This window comes from Esox lucius, chromosome 23, assembly GCF_011004845.1.
Source record: "Esox lucius isolate fEsoLuc1 chromosome 23, fEsoLuc1.pri, whole genome shotgun sequence".
Classification (NCBI taxonomy): Eukaryota; Metazoa; Chordata; class Actinopteri; order Esociformes; family Esocidae; genus Esox; species Esox lucius.
In genome coordinates this window covers 7732196-7748664 of record NC_047591.1, presented here as the reverse complement: position 1 = coordinate 7748664, position 16469 = coordinate 7732196, and the positions used below count along the sequence as shown (strand labels likewise).

General features: G+C 39.1%; 1 protein-coding gene across 2 annotated transcripts; it reads left to right on the top strand.

The window, feature by feature from the left end:
* Nucleotides 1–3108: 3108 nt before the first annotated feature.
* LOC105028200 (solute carrier organic anion transporter family member 1C1) lies at nt 3109–16375 on the top strand. Of its 2 annotated transcripts, none has more exons than XM_010900759.5 (15): nt 3109–3325; nt 3569–3642; nt 5151–5292; nt 6331–6463; nt 7804–7928; nt 8067–8213; nt 8757–8855; nt 9691–9978; nt 10536–10700; nt 12181–12376; nt 12745–12910; nt 14455–14651; nt 15198–15262; nt 15382–15499; nt 15587–16375. In XM_010900759.5, exons 2-15 carry the CDS (start codon nt 3592–3594, stop codon nt 15795–15797), a joined length of 2103 nt encoding a protein of 700 aa, XP_010899061.2. In that variant the 5' UTR covers nt 3109–3325; nt 3569–3591; the 3' UTR covers nt 15798–16375. The 2 variants fall into 2 exon arrangements, with proteins under 2 accessions (XP_010899061.2, XP_010899062.2); XM_010900760.5 differs by having other exon boundaries at nt 3109–3335.
* Nucleotides 16376–16469: the final 94 nt, after the last annotated feature.

The following is a 16469-nucleotide window of genomic DNA, read 5'->3' as shown; positions in this document are numbered from 1 at the left end:
TTAATTGAAAATAGTACAAAGACAGGATATCAAATGTTGAAACGGAGAAATTTGTTTTTGTTTTTGGAAAAATACATGCCCGTTTTGAATTTGATGCCAGCAAACTTTTATCTTTCCTTTCTAAAAAAGTTGAAAAGGAAGGTTTTGAGTGAGGAACAGAAGCGTTCAATTTGTAGTGGTCTCTTAATTTTAACCCTTCTGTTCCTCACTAAAAACCTTCCTTTTTGACTTTTTATCATCACAGATGCTGGCTTTTGAACTGTGCACTACTAACAGGCTGGATGGTCACTCTCCTCTTTAGCCCAGAGGACGCAGCATCCACCATCCACCATTAAAATTGTTGATTTATCAGACCACAGGACAGGCTACCACTTCACCTCAGTCCATCTTAAATGAGCTTGGGCCCAGAGAAGGCTGTAGCGTTTCTAGATATTGTTTTTGTTGTTGTTTCTTCTTTGGCAGAGTTTAATTTGAATGTCTGGATGCAACAACATACCATGTTCACAGACAATGGTTTTAGGAAGTGTTCCTGGACGCATGCAGTGATGTCCACTACAGAATCGTGTCTGTTTTAAATGCAGTGGCGCCTGAGGGCCCGAAGATCACGGCCATCCAATATTGAATTTCAGCCTTGTCCTTTGCCTACAGAGATTGAGAAAACGTTATTTTTAAAGTGTTGCACTATTAGCCCACACAGTCTTTCACAGAGTGGTGAACTCCTACCCGTCTTCTCTGGAATTATCTGTTTTTTCCTGATTGCTAACAAGCGTTGGTCAACACTGAAGTTACATTATCAAAACTCTTCACAGACCAAACTGCAAATAATTTTTCATTGCCTTCACACTAAATGCATTCAATGAACACATTCTCCAAAATCCATTGACTCTTTTCTCATTCATACTCCACCACCTTCAAAACATTATATTCGCAGCAAGTGTTTTTTTCAAATGCTTACACACTGTTCCCAAAACAGTAAAAAACACTTTCAAAACAAAATGATGGCAACTGTTGTACATTTCTGGAGTAACCTGATTGATAAATAAATAAAATATTTAATCATTCCAAACACAGTTGATTGCAGTTTCAGCTGAAAACCTACCCAAGTGTTGTACAATGCACACTTTAAGAGAAACCGTGAATGTGTGAAAGAACTCCAGTAATCAATATATCCAGGTAAGATGGCTGTTCAGTAACCAAACATGGTATATACACATTTAGGCATAATGTAAAGTACTGTAAAACTGTGGATTTATTGTATTTTTTAGAGAGTAATGGAGATGGACGCCAGTCAAACAGCCCATAAATTCATCTTTGCGGGTGAAGCTGAATTCAACCTGGCAAAAACACGCCACAGGGTAAGAAATGTGATTGGTCTGTAAGCCACTGTGGATGTCTCAGGCCAGAGAGGAGCTGACATCACAATGTGTGCAGCACTGTCCAATGAAGGTCTGCTGTTACACAAACCACGCATTGGCCCCTACAATCCAGAGAGGATTATACTAGTAATTATACTATACATGTTGATGTTATTATTGCAGCCCTGGAATTTTGGGAAATGTGTTTTTTGTTTGAAGTATAATTTACTATATGCAAAGTACATTGCTACAAATTGCTGCATTTCTGATTTATTCTTGTTCCTAATACATTAGTCCAGTCAATAAACTGAGGACATTTTCTCATTCTATACTCAAATACTGATTCACGTAAAAAAAATTTTTTTAAACATTCAAGATAAATGTTTGTCATTTATGTAATGATCCCTGTTGTTAGTGTTTTAGTGTTTAATGAGTGAATGTGTGTCACTCATTGTTACCAGTGTTATGGTTGAACATGCTTATTTTGAGACATGTATGAATTGTTTTGGTGGTTATAGTGAGTTTTGGAGGTTAGATTAGGTGAAGAGTTTTGCAATTGTGGTTTCAATGCTTGTTAGCAAATGGGAAAAACTGTAATACCCAATCATCTTACTGACCTGTTGCCAACTGACCTAATTAGGTGTGTGATATTCCACCAGGTTTCATTTTTTATCATTGCACAAACTTTCCAGTCTTTTGTTGCCTCTGTCCCAACTTCTTAGAAATGTTGCTGGCATAAAATTCAGGAAACAATAAAATGTCTGTGTTAATATTTGTTATGTTGTCTTTGTACTATTTTCTATTGAATATAGGGTTTAAATAATTTGCAAAGCTTTGCATTCTGTTTTTATTCACATTTTACGCAGCGTCCCAAAATTTTGGAAACAGGGTTGTACATTTTTCCTACAATTGATAGCAAACCTCCTTACTTGAAGGGCCTACCCAGAGCCAAGAGTTGTTTTCTGAAACTATATTCTCAGATGTTCTCAGATGGTCAGGTGACTTAATCCAATCAGTTAACATAACTGATGAACTAGCTTAATTAATTCGATTAGCATACAATTGATTAAATGAATTTCCTCGAATAACATGAGTAATGACAAGCTGAATTCAGTCAGAGATGTATATCTTCAGTGCAAATCCTATCAGAGATGTTTGAGTGCAATACTTGCCATTCAGGCTCAGTTACTAGTTTATATCCATGCTTTTCTGAGGCATAATGAGGCGCCTATACGATCTGGAATACCCTTACAAGAATAATATCAATATTTGCAAAGTTAACATTTTAAAGAGGTAACCCATATTAAATGAAATGTCACTAAAACAAACCCTCTTTGTCTTAATTTTGAACAATAACATATTCACATTGAAACAACTAACAGTGGTATTGCATAAAAGTGTTTTGTTTGCGCTGCTTATGTTTTTCTAGTCATGTTGGCTTGTTCTTCGTTCATTGTGTTTCACCATGCATTCTTAGACCTCTTAGAAGTCTGTGAGGCCCTCTAGAAGTCCTAGCCCCCCTGGTTGAGAACTATTGTTCCATAGCCTCCTGTCCTATCCACAGTCACAAGAGAGGGATGCTCTTTGAAACTTTATATCAAAGACCTGGAATACTTTGAACTTTCATGGAGTCCTGTGAAAAAAGAGCAGAGTCAGAATGTGTGTGTTTACATCTGTGTTTTGCCTCTGTGCCATAGTATTCTTCTGTGGACCTCATTGACTCTCTGCTCCAGGAATCCGATGATTGGGTGCTACCTCACTTATGGACACTCCTGTTTTTTTAGGGGACACCTTATTGACATGGTAGCAGAGCATGATTGGCAGCCTGTGGGTTACTGATTAGTATAGACACGCTGTTCTAGTTTCTGCCAATCAACATTAGGTAAGGTTTGCTCTTCGACCAGAGTCTTTTATCAGTGAAATCCTCTGCCGCTTAATCGCCTTCACGGACCTCTGCTGCTGCTGAACAGGTAAAAATAGGTATTTCTGTCTTCCTTTATTCACACAGTTCTGTGTGCTAGATAGTGTGTATTGTTCATAGACTGTTGACTGATTTGATTGATAATTGGTATAATGACTCAAGCAACAGGAGAATGTTATGTAATGCTTAACCTGCATAGTTTAACTGACACTTGATGTAGCCTAACCAAAATGATATTCTTCAGAAGATTTTAATAATGCAGTAGTAAACCCTGGGTCTGGCTGTCTCTCAGTCAATCAGTAGGTTCCTGGAATCATGAGTGTGGAAACCAAGGAGCACCGCGAGCCATGCTGCTCCAAACTTAAGGTTGGTGTTTTCATTCTTAATGTCATCATCTGAATTAGTGAGCAGAAGTAATGGTAGCTAGTTGACAGAAGTACGTTTCCTGAGAAGGTGATAAAAAGAAACAGTCCTGCTAGATGTGAATTAGTAAATTGTTGGTTCACACATAGCTTGAAAGTATGGGACTTATTAGGACTATAATGTATGTGGATAGTCCTTTTACCTAGACCTTTATAGCTCTATAATTGTTAACTTTCCTTACTGCTACGGTTTGTTATTTTGTCAAGAACACGCCAATGTGAGATTGAGGAATATAAAAGCAGCCAATATGGACCGAAGGGACAAAAGGTGAATAGAAAGGAGGAGTGGGCAGTGTGTGTGTGTGGGGGGGGGGGGGGTGGGGGGGTGGGGCTTGCAGATAAGATTTCCACGTTGTGCTGGGTCATCCCACAACCAGACATGCAGTGAGATGACAAAGCTGTTTTCAACCTAATCAAATAGTTTAAATAAATGTGTAAAGAATTCACAAAATTATGGCTGAACAAAAACTCTGATTCCAAATTTGTCATTCCAGTTTTTTTATCTGTGTCTAGTTAATTACTAAATGACTATGGGTTGTTTTGAACTACTCTAGCTCAACGCAGGGGTTCTTTACTCCTGAATGTTATTTTGGGTGTTCTGGGTAGTTTTAGGAAGACTTCACCTAAAACAGGAAGCAGTGTATGCACTAATCCAGGCACCTGTCTAGACTTCTGCTTTTGGTTGGACTCCCTGTTCGTGACATCAAGCCATTAACATTAACCCATCTAAAACCATGCAGTCCACCAGATGTTCAACCTTCCCTCTAGATTAAGATCCCAGGTGAATCTCGCACACACTAAAAGACCATGGAAACTGCCCTTTCTACCTTAAGTAAACGGTCAGTTCCTACACACACCCTGTGCCACCTCCTGTGTCTTGCTTATTGTGATTACAGGTCACATTCAGTTTGAAACACGTGTGTGTGTGTGTGTGTGTGTGCGTTCGTCCTTGTGTAAAATTCTGTTACCTTTTAATGAGGTTTGAACATAACCAGACAGATTGTTTTTGTCAAAAAAGGTATGTTATGGTACTATACACTAAGTAATTCTGCAGCAGCTGGCAAATAAGTTTATTGTGTACGCTCCTTTTTGTTCAAATGTTATCTGTTATCTCTCCAGTAATTGCATTTGAAAGCAATTTTCCAGCAATTCTACAAATGTTGCCATGAAGTGGAAGCACTCTTTTACAGTTTTATCCCCCATGCAATGTTTTTAATTAATTACTTAATGTATTAATCATCTAGTTGACCAATGTGTTTGTTTTAAAATATATGAATCCAAGGTAGGTTGTTCTATTGTATTTCCCTAATGTATTTCCATTAGCTCTTGTCATGTGGTTGTTATAAAACCATTGGTTTACTATGATCAAAGCAGATTGTCACATAATGGTTTGAGTTGGGCTGAGCTTAACTGTTGTTTTGATCCAATACTGCATTGTGTTTATTTTCACAGCTGTTCCTAGCTTCCCTGTCTTTTGTGTACTTCGCCAAAGCCTTCGGAGGAAGCTACATGAAGAGTTCCATCACACAGATAGAGAGACGCTTCGACATCCCTAGCTCTTTAATAGGCGTTATTGATGGCAGCTTTGAGATGGGTAGGCCTAAGTCTTAATTTACCAAGTTCTGGTTCAAGTACTGTTTCTATTCCAGAAAAAACATTTGTATTTATTATAATATTATTATTAAACATAAAAATACTTATACTATACAACTACAATATCATGCAAAGACAACAAAACTGGCCACTTAATTTTATTAGCTGCTCTTTTTGTTGGATTCCTCACAGTGTGGTTGAAATGAATTATATTTGGATTTGAGAAGTATTTTTGGTGAAACCTTAACCCTGGAATAGTGTTGTATCTTTCCATGGGACACAACTTTTGTAGAATTATTGAATATTACTGAATGATCCAGTCTCAGTCATGACAAAAAATTTGGAGTTAATGTTTTAATGTTCTCCAGCCATTGTTCCCATTTAAATTGACATAGATTGAGCTATTTTCAGTACATTTGTAAGTACGTAAAACAAAACAACAAATTAAGTCAGATGTTTAGAGGTAAAGAGCTTGTTACACAAAAAATATTGTTTGTTTTGGACACTACATACCTATTGAGAAAACAAATATTTTCAGCCAGATTTAAGTTATATTTGCTTCAATTATTTTTTTAATTCTAAGCCAGATCTCTAATATATTTTCCCAGTATGCATTGTCCCTTCAAGTGAACTCTTGAGTTATCACCAATTACTGTATTTGTTGGACATGTACATTGAACTCATTAACTGGTAATCCTTTGTCTTGTTTTGGTCCTAGACAAATGTTATAAATGTTTAACCCTTAATACATTACATATACAATTGAGCCTTTTTTTAAGTCTTGTTTTGCAAAATACACTGGGCAGAAAGTCCTGGTTGCACAATTCTGTTTTCCAAACTTCCATGATTTCCCAAAAACGTTACCTACCTGTTAAGCACTGACCTGATAAGGGATGGGTACATTCTATTGGAATCCAGTACGTTTCCTGGAATCCAGTACGTTTCCAAATAACATCTAGGTCCCTCAAAAAACTAGGACCAGCCCTGGCTTCACATAAACATTCTTCATACTATTGTTGTGTCTTCTCTCACCTACCAGGAAACCTGCTGGTCATAGCGTTTGTAAGTTACTTTGGGGCGAAACTTCACAGACCTAGACTGATAGGGATTGGCTGTCTGATCATGGCTGCTGGTGCCTTCCTCACTGCTCTTCCACACTTATTCCAGGGACGGTAAGTCCCTTTTTTATAGTTGACAATCTAGAGTGGATATAAAAAGTCTACACACTTTTGTGAAATGAACCTTTTCCACTTATAATATGACCTATAATGTGAACAATTCAATTGAAAAACAAACTCACATCTTTGAGGGGGAAAAATGAAAAATAAAAACCTTACAATAACCTGGTTGCATAAGTGTGCACACCCTCTTATAACTGGGGGTGTGGTTGTGTTCAGAATTAACCAATCACATTCAAACTCATGTTAAATAGAAGTAATTACACACCTGCCATCATTTAAAGTGACTCTGATTAATCACAAATAAAGTTCAGTTGTTCAAGTAGGATTTTCCACACATTTTCTTAGTTGAATCTCAGAGCAAAAGCCATGGTCCGCAGAGAGCTTCCAAAGCATCAGAGGGATCTCATTGTTGAAAGATATCAGTCAGGAGAAGGGTACAAAATAATTTCCAAAGCATTAGATATACCATGGAACACAGTGAAGACAGTCATCATCAAGTGGAGAAAATATGGCACAACAGAGACATTACCAAGAACTGGACGTCCCTCCAGTTCCAGTGGGAAAATGTGTTATGGTCTGATGAAACCAAGGTTTAACTTTTTGGCCATAATTTCAAAAGGTATGTTTGGCGCAAAAACAACACTGAACATCACCCAAAGATCACCATACCCACAGTGAAGCATGGTGGTGGCAGCATCATGCTTTAGGGTTGTTTTTCTTCAACTTGAACCAGGGCCTTAGTCAGGGTGGAGGGAATTATGAACAGTTCCAAATACCAGTCAATTTTGACACAAAAAGTCAGTTAGAAAGCTGAAAATGAAGAGGAAGTTTACCTTTCAGCATGACAACGACCCAAACACACATCCAAATCCACAAAACCATGGCTTCACCAGAAGAAGATTAATGTTTTGGAATGGCCCCAGCCAGAGCCCAGACCTGAATCCAATTGAACATCTGTGGAGTGATCTGAAATGGGCTGTGCACAGGAGATGTCCTCGCAATCTGACAGATTTGGAGTGCTTTTGCAAAGAAGAATGGGCAAATATTGCCACGTCAAGATGTGCCATGCTAATAGACTCCTACCCAAAAAGACTGAGTGCTGTTTGTTTTTCTATTGAATTGTTCATGTAATAGGTCACATTATAAGGTGGATAAAGTTCTGACATGATTTATCTTAGTCTCATTCTTTTACATCACAAGAAACTGGGGTGTTTAGACTTTTTATATCGACTGAATATGCCATCATTATTTCTACATACAGTATGGTACCTTCTAAAAACTTGCTTGGTTACTTCTCAAAATGACTGTGACAATATGTATTTGTTATGCAGGTATGTATATGAAACAAGCCTGTCCCATATACCTGAAGAAAACACTACTGAGAGTATTCTGCCTTGTCTGACCAACACGAGTCATCTAGGCATACATGTTCAAGCAGCAGAAGAGAATCAAGCAGGTAACAGTCAGTCACCATCGCTGCTATGTCAGAGTACAGCCGTGTCAACGACCTTTGTTCAATACAAACTTGATTTCTCTGAATGTGCGGAACCACAATGATGAAACTGTGTTTTAAGCACCTATTGTGTTTCCACAGCATGTGAGAAGGAGGCAGGATCGTACATGTGGATCTATGTGTTTCTGGGGAACATGCTGCGTGGGATTGGAGAGACGCCGGTCATGCCTTTAGGAGTGTCCTACCTGGATGATTTTGCCAGGGAGGAGAACACTGCCTTTTACCTTGGTAATAAAAAATCCTTACAAAACCTTGGATAGTAAAGACTCCAGATTGTGTTTTGTATTTTGTCACTTCCCCTCCCTCCTTGAATCCAACCTTAAGTACGGGAAATCCGTTGTGACATGGTTAGTAATTAACTGTTGACAAAAGATATAAACTTGTTTTAGAAACCTCCCCCTCAGCATTCCATACCAAATCTTGCCATCCTTTAAATATAAGCACCTGATCTCAGTGTATTTTTTACAGTGAACCAAAATGGATAAAAAAATACAGCTAAACTGAATGGACCAATTTTAAAGCAAAAAATGTGTACTATCTTGTATGCACAGATATGCCCCATGTCATCAAAACCACTCACTTTCAAACTCTGAATTTCTCAGAAAACTGTGATAATGTCTAACTGAGATATGTTAGTGATTCTATTGATTATCCTAATATAACATATTACACATCCTGCCCTAAATCACACTCTGCATCTTTAAATGTATTGTATTTTTTGTTCCTTGCTGCTTTAGCTGTAACTGACCAACTCTGCATCTCCTCTGTCAGCTTTTATACAGACTGTGGGGATTCTGGGACCCATGTTTGGCTTCATGTTTGGCTCTTTCTGTGCCAAGATCTATGTGGACATTGGCTCTGTGGATTTAGGTACAGTGATTTCCCCTGAATTACATCATAATTCCTTGCCTATGGTCAGTTATATGTACACATCAATATTGTCCTCACGATTTAATATTTGCTATTAATCATGTTGTGTTACTTTCTTCCATTTCATTATTTACTGTTGTTAGACCATCTATGTTCAATCTTTTTATGAGCTACAGACTGTAGTTGATTAACTTGCGATGTTGCCAAACCGTGTGAGAGGGTATCCTTGTTTGTCTATGCTATGATTGGGTAACCTCAGTTTATCCTTGGGAGATACTGTTCATGCTGAAGGTTGTTTCGTAACAGTGACATTTAAATTGGTTTATATTAGCGAGGATGTAGAACTGGTATATCCCAGTTTGTTCAAATTTTGAGCTATTCTGGATAGCATCATTGACAGCACCCTACACATTCAGCCAATATAGATAGTTAGGTAGATTAATTGACCTTTTACAAATAGCCTGTGTGAATGCAACTGTACATTCAGCTATCTTAATAAAATGCAAATGGAACACATGAATATGAACCAAACAAAACACTGCTATTTAGAGTAACCAGTATGTTATCATCAACACACATTAAGAATGATGACCCCTAGACAGCTAAGTTGGCCAGAAGTTTCTACAGCTGATTGGATCATAGATCTAGACGTCTTACCATGAGAATTCAGTTACCTTAAGGGAATGCCTAGTTAGTTACCTTAAGGGAATGCTTAGTTAGTTGCCTTAAGGGAATGCTTAGTTATTTGCCTTAAGGGAATGCCTAGTTAGTTGCCTTAAGGGAATGTCTAATGTAATGACATTGTGTAGCGTAATCTTTTTCTCTCTTTCCACAGAAAGCATCTCTATCAACCACAAGGACTCTCGCTGGGTGGGGGCCTGGTGGTTGGGCTTCCTGGTAACTGGCTTTCTAATGCTCCTGGCTGGGATCCCATTTTGGTTCCTCCCGAAGTCTCTGCCTAAGCAGGGAAAAAGCCCTAACCAGAAAAAGCTAAACAAGGAGATAGTGACCAAGAGCTGCTCTGACACCACAGAAGAGGTGAAGGAGCAGGACAGTTTCCTGCTAGAGGATAATAATGAGGACCATGGATCAAAGCCTATCAGCATGAATGCCATGGCAAAAGGTGAGGAGGGACTGGTTCCAGTTTGATCACGAGCACCTTCTCCTGGTTGCTACCCCATCAATGTGTGTTCACATTGAGAGGATGTTTTCAAGCTGATGGCCCCAACTAAACACCATCTTTCTGTCAATGTCAGTTTGTGAAATCCTATGCAGAAGCAGTTGCAGAAAGGGTTGATAGATCCGTTTACTCAGTAACGTAATATTTTACCACCCTGCAGACTATCCTGACCCTGACCCTGTTTAAAGCTACTCGTCCCAGAGCTCCTAATTTGCACAATAGTGTTGACCCCTTAAGCTTTGATCGTTGGGGTTGCAAAATTCTTAGGTTACTTTCTCAAAAATCCCAGGGTTTCAAGATGAATAATTAGGTTTTCTTAGTTTTTATTCCGTCCTGATTCTGGGGATGAGAATTTCTGTCTCAGAAGATTTGGAAAATATAACCCATGGTCACAATGCAATGTTTACTATAACATTTGGTAAAAATTTTGTCAAATTAGACTGGAATGAAGACTGATAATATTCCTTGTCCAAACTCTCTTTTTTGTCCATAACTTCCAGATTTTGGGCCATCCTTGAAGAGGCTGTTTACCAACAAAGTCTACCTTTTGGTCCTTCTGACATCTCTGGTAGCCATCAATGGCTTCATAGGAATGATCACCTTCAAACCAAAGTACATGGAGCAGGTCTACGGGCAGTCTCCCTCTAAGGCCATCTTTTTAATAGGTTGGTTACAGCACAGAATTTATATAATAATAACATATCCCATTTATCAGACTCTTTTATCCAAAGCGGCTTCCATTTGTATGTGCATGGGTTTTATAGATGGGTTATCCCATGACATCTCTTAAAGAAAATTAACTCTAATTTGAACTCTAATACCTCTTATGCGCTAATGTAGCCGATTTATAAACGGCACCGTCGAGGTTATCCTCATTTTTAAGTAACATTTTATTTCCCCATGTCTGTGTGTTGGTAAAGAAACTTAAAGGCTGCGTGTGTTGTGGAAAATCAAGTCCACAACGACTAAAACAAATCCACTTCAACTCAGGAACTTGTGAATCCAATAGTCTTGAATGAAAATCATAAAACATTGTCAGACATCAAAGCCAAGTCCTTCTGCAGATGCACCCCTAAACTTCTAAGTCCAGGACCATGGCTTTTTATACAAAACTTTTACACATCACGCCATCTGACCATCCTTTTTGGGAGTCCCCTGGGGCGGGGCTCACCTCTTGTTCTCTGTCTCTTCCTGAGTGTCCTAAATTAAAACCACTAACTCATGACAACCTCATGACTCATATTTGGGTAACACTTCCAGTGAACTCAAAAAGGCCATAAATGTCAGGGTCATAAATGTCTGGACACAGGATGATGCTCTATTGAGGAGCCCACTAAAGATATCTCTCAGGACAGGATACACACATCATGATGATCATGCACTCTCTGAGCGCTCATTGTCTGTGTGTTTGGGTGGATTACATCATTCAAGAACTCATTGTCTGTGTGTCTGGATTCATTCATATTTTTCAAAAAGCGAGTGATTATGCATGAATATCGATATATTCATAAAGCGTGTAATTATATATGCAGTTTACAGAAAATTCGCCAAGGTTGGCGAAGAATTGCGGTTACAGTATTTCTGCTCACCCACCAGTATAATGCATTTGCTGATCTCTCCTGATGACCTTATTGGAATGATATGACCTTTCCTAAACAAATAGGAAGTCCCACCCAGTTGATTACTTCAATATAGTGTATATGGCTCTGGCCGTGCTTGAACAGGCTTCCTGGCACTGCAATTTCATGACAACTCAGCTAAATAATAGAATGTTTTTATAACAATATTAATTAAAAACACAATGTTTACAGGAATGCCTTCAGATCAAACTGTTAATTGAGACTTAATGAAATCAGGATCTTTAAATTAGAGGTTGTGTTAGCATAATCTATCTTTCTATTAGGGTCAAATTGGACCCATTATTTGAAATCATATTCCTGGATGGCACAGAGTTACAATTTGAGATTTGCACATTATGATGCATTAACAATCTGAGGTAAAAAGTGTTATTTCTGTGACTTCAGTGAAAGCCAATGTGAAGTCTTACCATTGTTTTGGGTAATTAGCCCACCTAGCTATCTTAAGGTGAATTCACTGTCACTCTGGATAAGAATGCTTGCTAATGACTTCAATGTAAATGTCCAGGTGTGATGAACCTGCCTGCAGTGGCGTTTGGGGTCATCACAGGAGGCTTTTTAATGAAGCGGTTTAAGCTAAGCATTCTGGGAGCAGCTCGGATCTGCATCATCGCCTCCTTACTCTCCTTCTGCCTCCTGCTCTCCCAGTACTTCCTATACTGTGACAACTCCCAGGTGGCTGGCCTCACCATGACCTATCAGGGGTAATCACTCTAACATCATACAGCAGTATATACTTAATATACAATCTTATTGGGTAATGTTAGAACTTAGATCTTCTCCTTCCGCCTAGTGCTTATTTAGTACTTTCTACAGTCTTTCAGCTTTGTTGTGAGTAAATGGTATATTTGACTTCCAGATTAAACAGTGTCCTTAGAAGCACATTGCTGTTCTGTTCGGTGACCTTGGCTCCATGCCCCATATAAACTGCATACTGTAAATAAGTGATCGACACACCAGAGCATACAAGAATGCATTTCTTAACAATTTAATATCAATTGTGGGTAACTTGTGATATTTATATAAAAATGAAAAACCCATAGCTAAATGTATTGTTGCCTTTGTCTTTCAGGGCTTCAGAAGTGTCTTATGAGCAGGAGAGCTTGCTTTCTCAGTGTAACATGGGCTGCTCCTGTTCTTTGAAACACTGGGACCCCGTGTGTGCTAGTAATGGCATGACCTATGCCTCCCCCTGTTTGGCTGGCTGTCAGACTTCCACGGGCATTGGCAAGGAGATGGTGAGACCGCACATGGATAAAACACTGGCGTTCTGATTTACTCTGAACTCATCCTGTTGTTCCTCAACTCGCACGTGTGTCTCTTGTGAATGAATAATCTGTCCTGGAAGTCTCGAGCGCTTCCACAGGGGTATAATGTTCGAGTGTAGACCTCCAGTGAACTCTGGGCACTGCTGTCCCGATTAAACAGCACCCATATTGTGTTAATTAAACTAAGAGGGCCATGATGAAGAAAGAGGTGTCTTATTCATTGGAAAATTAGATGGCAGTCCCCAGTGGCAGTCCTTGGAGTTTCCCCTGCCTGCTGAAACCATATTGTTTTTATTGAACCGTGTTGTTATTATAAACTGATGTCATACCCGTGGTATGTGGGTAACTCGGGGGTTTGTGTTATATTGCCAATATATCACAGCTAAGAGGTGAATCCAAGCACTCCGCAGTGCCTAACAGTCCTTAGCCGTGGTAAATTGACTAATGCTGTCAAAACTCTGTGTCCACTATGTTCATTGGTGAGTTCTCCCAGATACCTAAAAAAGCATAATAGACTACAAAAAAACTATTCAGGAAACCAATATAATCTGCTTAAAGGAATGGTTTGCTATTTTTGAACCTGGGGACTATTTACAGATTATCTTGCATGATTTTAGATAGAGATATTTTTTTGTGTAAATTATTTTAGTTTTGAGTTATTCCAATTTTTCCTGCAATCTTTATCCAGGCTAAAATGGGACTGAACAGGGCAACTGATGTAAGGTTAGAAAATATATGATACATTTGCTTTTCCAAAATTGGCAGGCCACAGTGTATTGATATAGGTCTCAACATGTTCTCCTGAAAGAATTTTGCCAAAAACGAGCATTGTATCAATGGTTCTCCACTGACCTTGGGTGTGTTCTTGGCTCAAGGCCTATCTGACTTGTCAGAATCAGCTCCTCTTCATACCATGTAGCTACTCCAGCAACCCAGCACATTCTGCTTGTTCAATTCAATTGTCCATGCATATTGTTTCACTGTATCTGAACTATTTTCTGCAATATCTAGAGAAATATAGTAGGCTGTGGTCTCTTATAGTAGTGCACAAACAACTTATCAATTTTGCTCTTCTGGTAATAGCCAAAGTTTTCCCTGAATTTGTCCATCTCTGCCTTGCTGAGATGTCCCAGCCAGGCACGACTCCCACTTTCCTGCCCCATAAATCAAAATGTGCTTAACGGAAACATACCAATTATGTAGCTTGTTAGTTAATTCCTACATTAGTATATTCTGAGACACACAGAATTAGTCAATTGCATTAGTAAAATTTGAATAACAAGTGTGAGATGACATTTGGAATGAAAAATAACAAAAACAGTAATAAGACTAACAGAATCTTCTGCATGAGCATGTACCACAACCCCTCGTGCCTTATTGCTTATTTATACCACAGCTTTCAGCCAATCAGCATTTAGGATTAGAACCACAACTATGCACACTTTAGACATAATCTGTATAGTTGCACAGTTGCTGCTGTTTCCAACCTTTCTCTTCTTTCTTCCTCTGTTCAGGTGTTCCATAATTGCACATGCATGGGAGAACTGACGGAGGAGCTTTCTCTTTCACCATCCAACAGGTCGGCCATCTTGGGACAGTGCCCCAGGAAGGGTGACTGTGACTGGATGTTTAAGTTGTACATGGCTATCTCTGTCATGGGTGCTTTCGTGTCCGCCTGTGGGGCCACTCCTGGATACATTGTCCTGCTCAGGTAGGATGAAACAACCGAACTGCCCACCTGGGATTGGTGGAATCAAATAGTTTGTAGTGAACACACATGATATAAAACAGACATAGAATCATTCTGACATTACCTAGAAGCTTTAAAAACCAGTTATGTACCATCGGGGTGGACACATCACATATGAAAATGGAAGTGTGTCATACATTTTTAAATTAAGGTGTTGAATGGTGAAAAGAAGAGCAGGTGTTGTTTAATATGTTCAAAGTTGTATAGTTATTGCTCAAAATATAACAAATTCTTTAAAATTGCTGACTGTTTGCCAGTTCTTTAAAAGAACATCCAAATTAATTAATTTGCAAAAATAGTTGTTGTTTACTCGTGGCTAAAATACTGTGAGTCTCCAAAATCCCCAGAGTGATAAGCAGCAGGTCAGACCATTTCCCTGGCTTCCTTTACTTAGCAGGTTAGGTCATGGCTGTGGCAAGCAGTTTGACAAACTGTCAGGGCTGATCCTCATTCTTACATGAATTGGTTTTGTTTGCAACCTTACTGAATTGTTTTTTTTTGTTTCAGATCTATAAGCCACGATTTAAAATCTCTGGCTCTTGGTATGCAGACATTGATAGTCCGAACTCTGGGTGAGTAAGAGATGTTTGTGGAGAGGATGAACAACCTTAGAGCATTGTGTTCTGTCTTCTTTTATGTTCTCTGGTTGAGGAACCTGAGGAAACAATTTCAGTGTTGTGCTTGCTTACAGGTGGAATCCCCCCCCCGATCTACTTCGGTGCTTTGATTGATAGGACGTGTCTGAAGTGGGGTTCTAAACGGTGTGGGGGTCAAGGGGCGTGCCGACTCTACGACTCTCATGCGTTCAGGTATGGTCAGCTGAGAGATGGATGGACGGACTTCGTTATAATATACTGTCCTAGCACTTCAATATTGTACCTTCTCTCCCCCCGTAGAATAACATTTCTGGGTCTGGTGTATGTTTGTTACGGCACATCTTACCTGCTGTGGGGAGTGTTATACCGCCAGCTGTCAAAGCGACAGAAGAAATTGGCCCTGCGAAACCAGGCCAAAGAAACAGCCCTGGAAGCCAACAGGAACAACGGACATGCCACCGTCAGCATCATCAAGAACATGGATGATCTGGACAGGGAAAGCACTATCTGAACGGGTGATTTCCAGTCTGGCATTGTTCAATGCACTTGACCCTCTTGAAAGGCTGGCGGGGTGTTTGGTAACCCACGTCTCAAACTAACCAAGTTGTTTTTCAGCAGTAACCTGGTACCTGTACTGTTTTAAGCTCAGAACCTATAAATTGAGAAACACAGATTTTGCTGCTAATGCTCTTTGAACAGAGCTTTGATCGTTTCCCTTTTCTCTCCAATTTATATAGTTTCCATGAAGTATTCCGCCATATGAGTTATTGAATGTAGTTTTTCAATTGCATTTTGTCTCTATTACACATCACTATCTTGCCCATTCCTATCTCACGGACCCTTGAACATAGTAGAAACCAAAAACCTGTCACAACTGCGTTCAGTACTGTACTTTGAACCTATGTAAATTTTTCTCTTGTTATATGTTCACCGAATTAAAGAGATCATATACTATTTCACAAGCCTTTGTTTGCCCTCAGTTTTAACTTTCAAAAAAATGTAGTGGGGGTGGAATGTTCTGTTTGTACTTGTATCCTGTAAAGCACTGTTTCAAGCATTCTGATGAATAAAGCGATATCGTTATTGTCAGTACTAAAAGTGATTAGAACATGTTTATCCTATAATGTATCAAAGTATCATTCTAAATATATGTAGCTCAGACAAACAAAGTGGTCTTTAGCAT

What these genes read in the sequence shown, in the direction of transcription:
- LOC105028200 (XM_010900759.5), top strand. Translation starts at nt 3,592, where the DNA reads ATGAGTGTGGAAACCAAGGAGCACCGCGAGCCATGCTGCTCCAAACTT. An exon ending in CTCACCATGACCTATCAGGG is followed by an intron (nt 12,377 to 12,744) that starts GTAATCACTCTA and finishes TTTGTCTTTCAG; the next exon opens with GGCTTCAGAAGTGTCTTATG. An exon ending in CGGGCATTGGCAAGGAGATG is followed by an intron (nt 12,911 to 14,454) that starts GTGAGACCGCAC and finishes TCCTCTGTTCAG; the next exon opens with GTGTTCCATAATTGCACATG.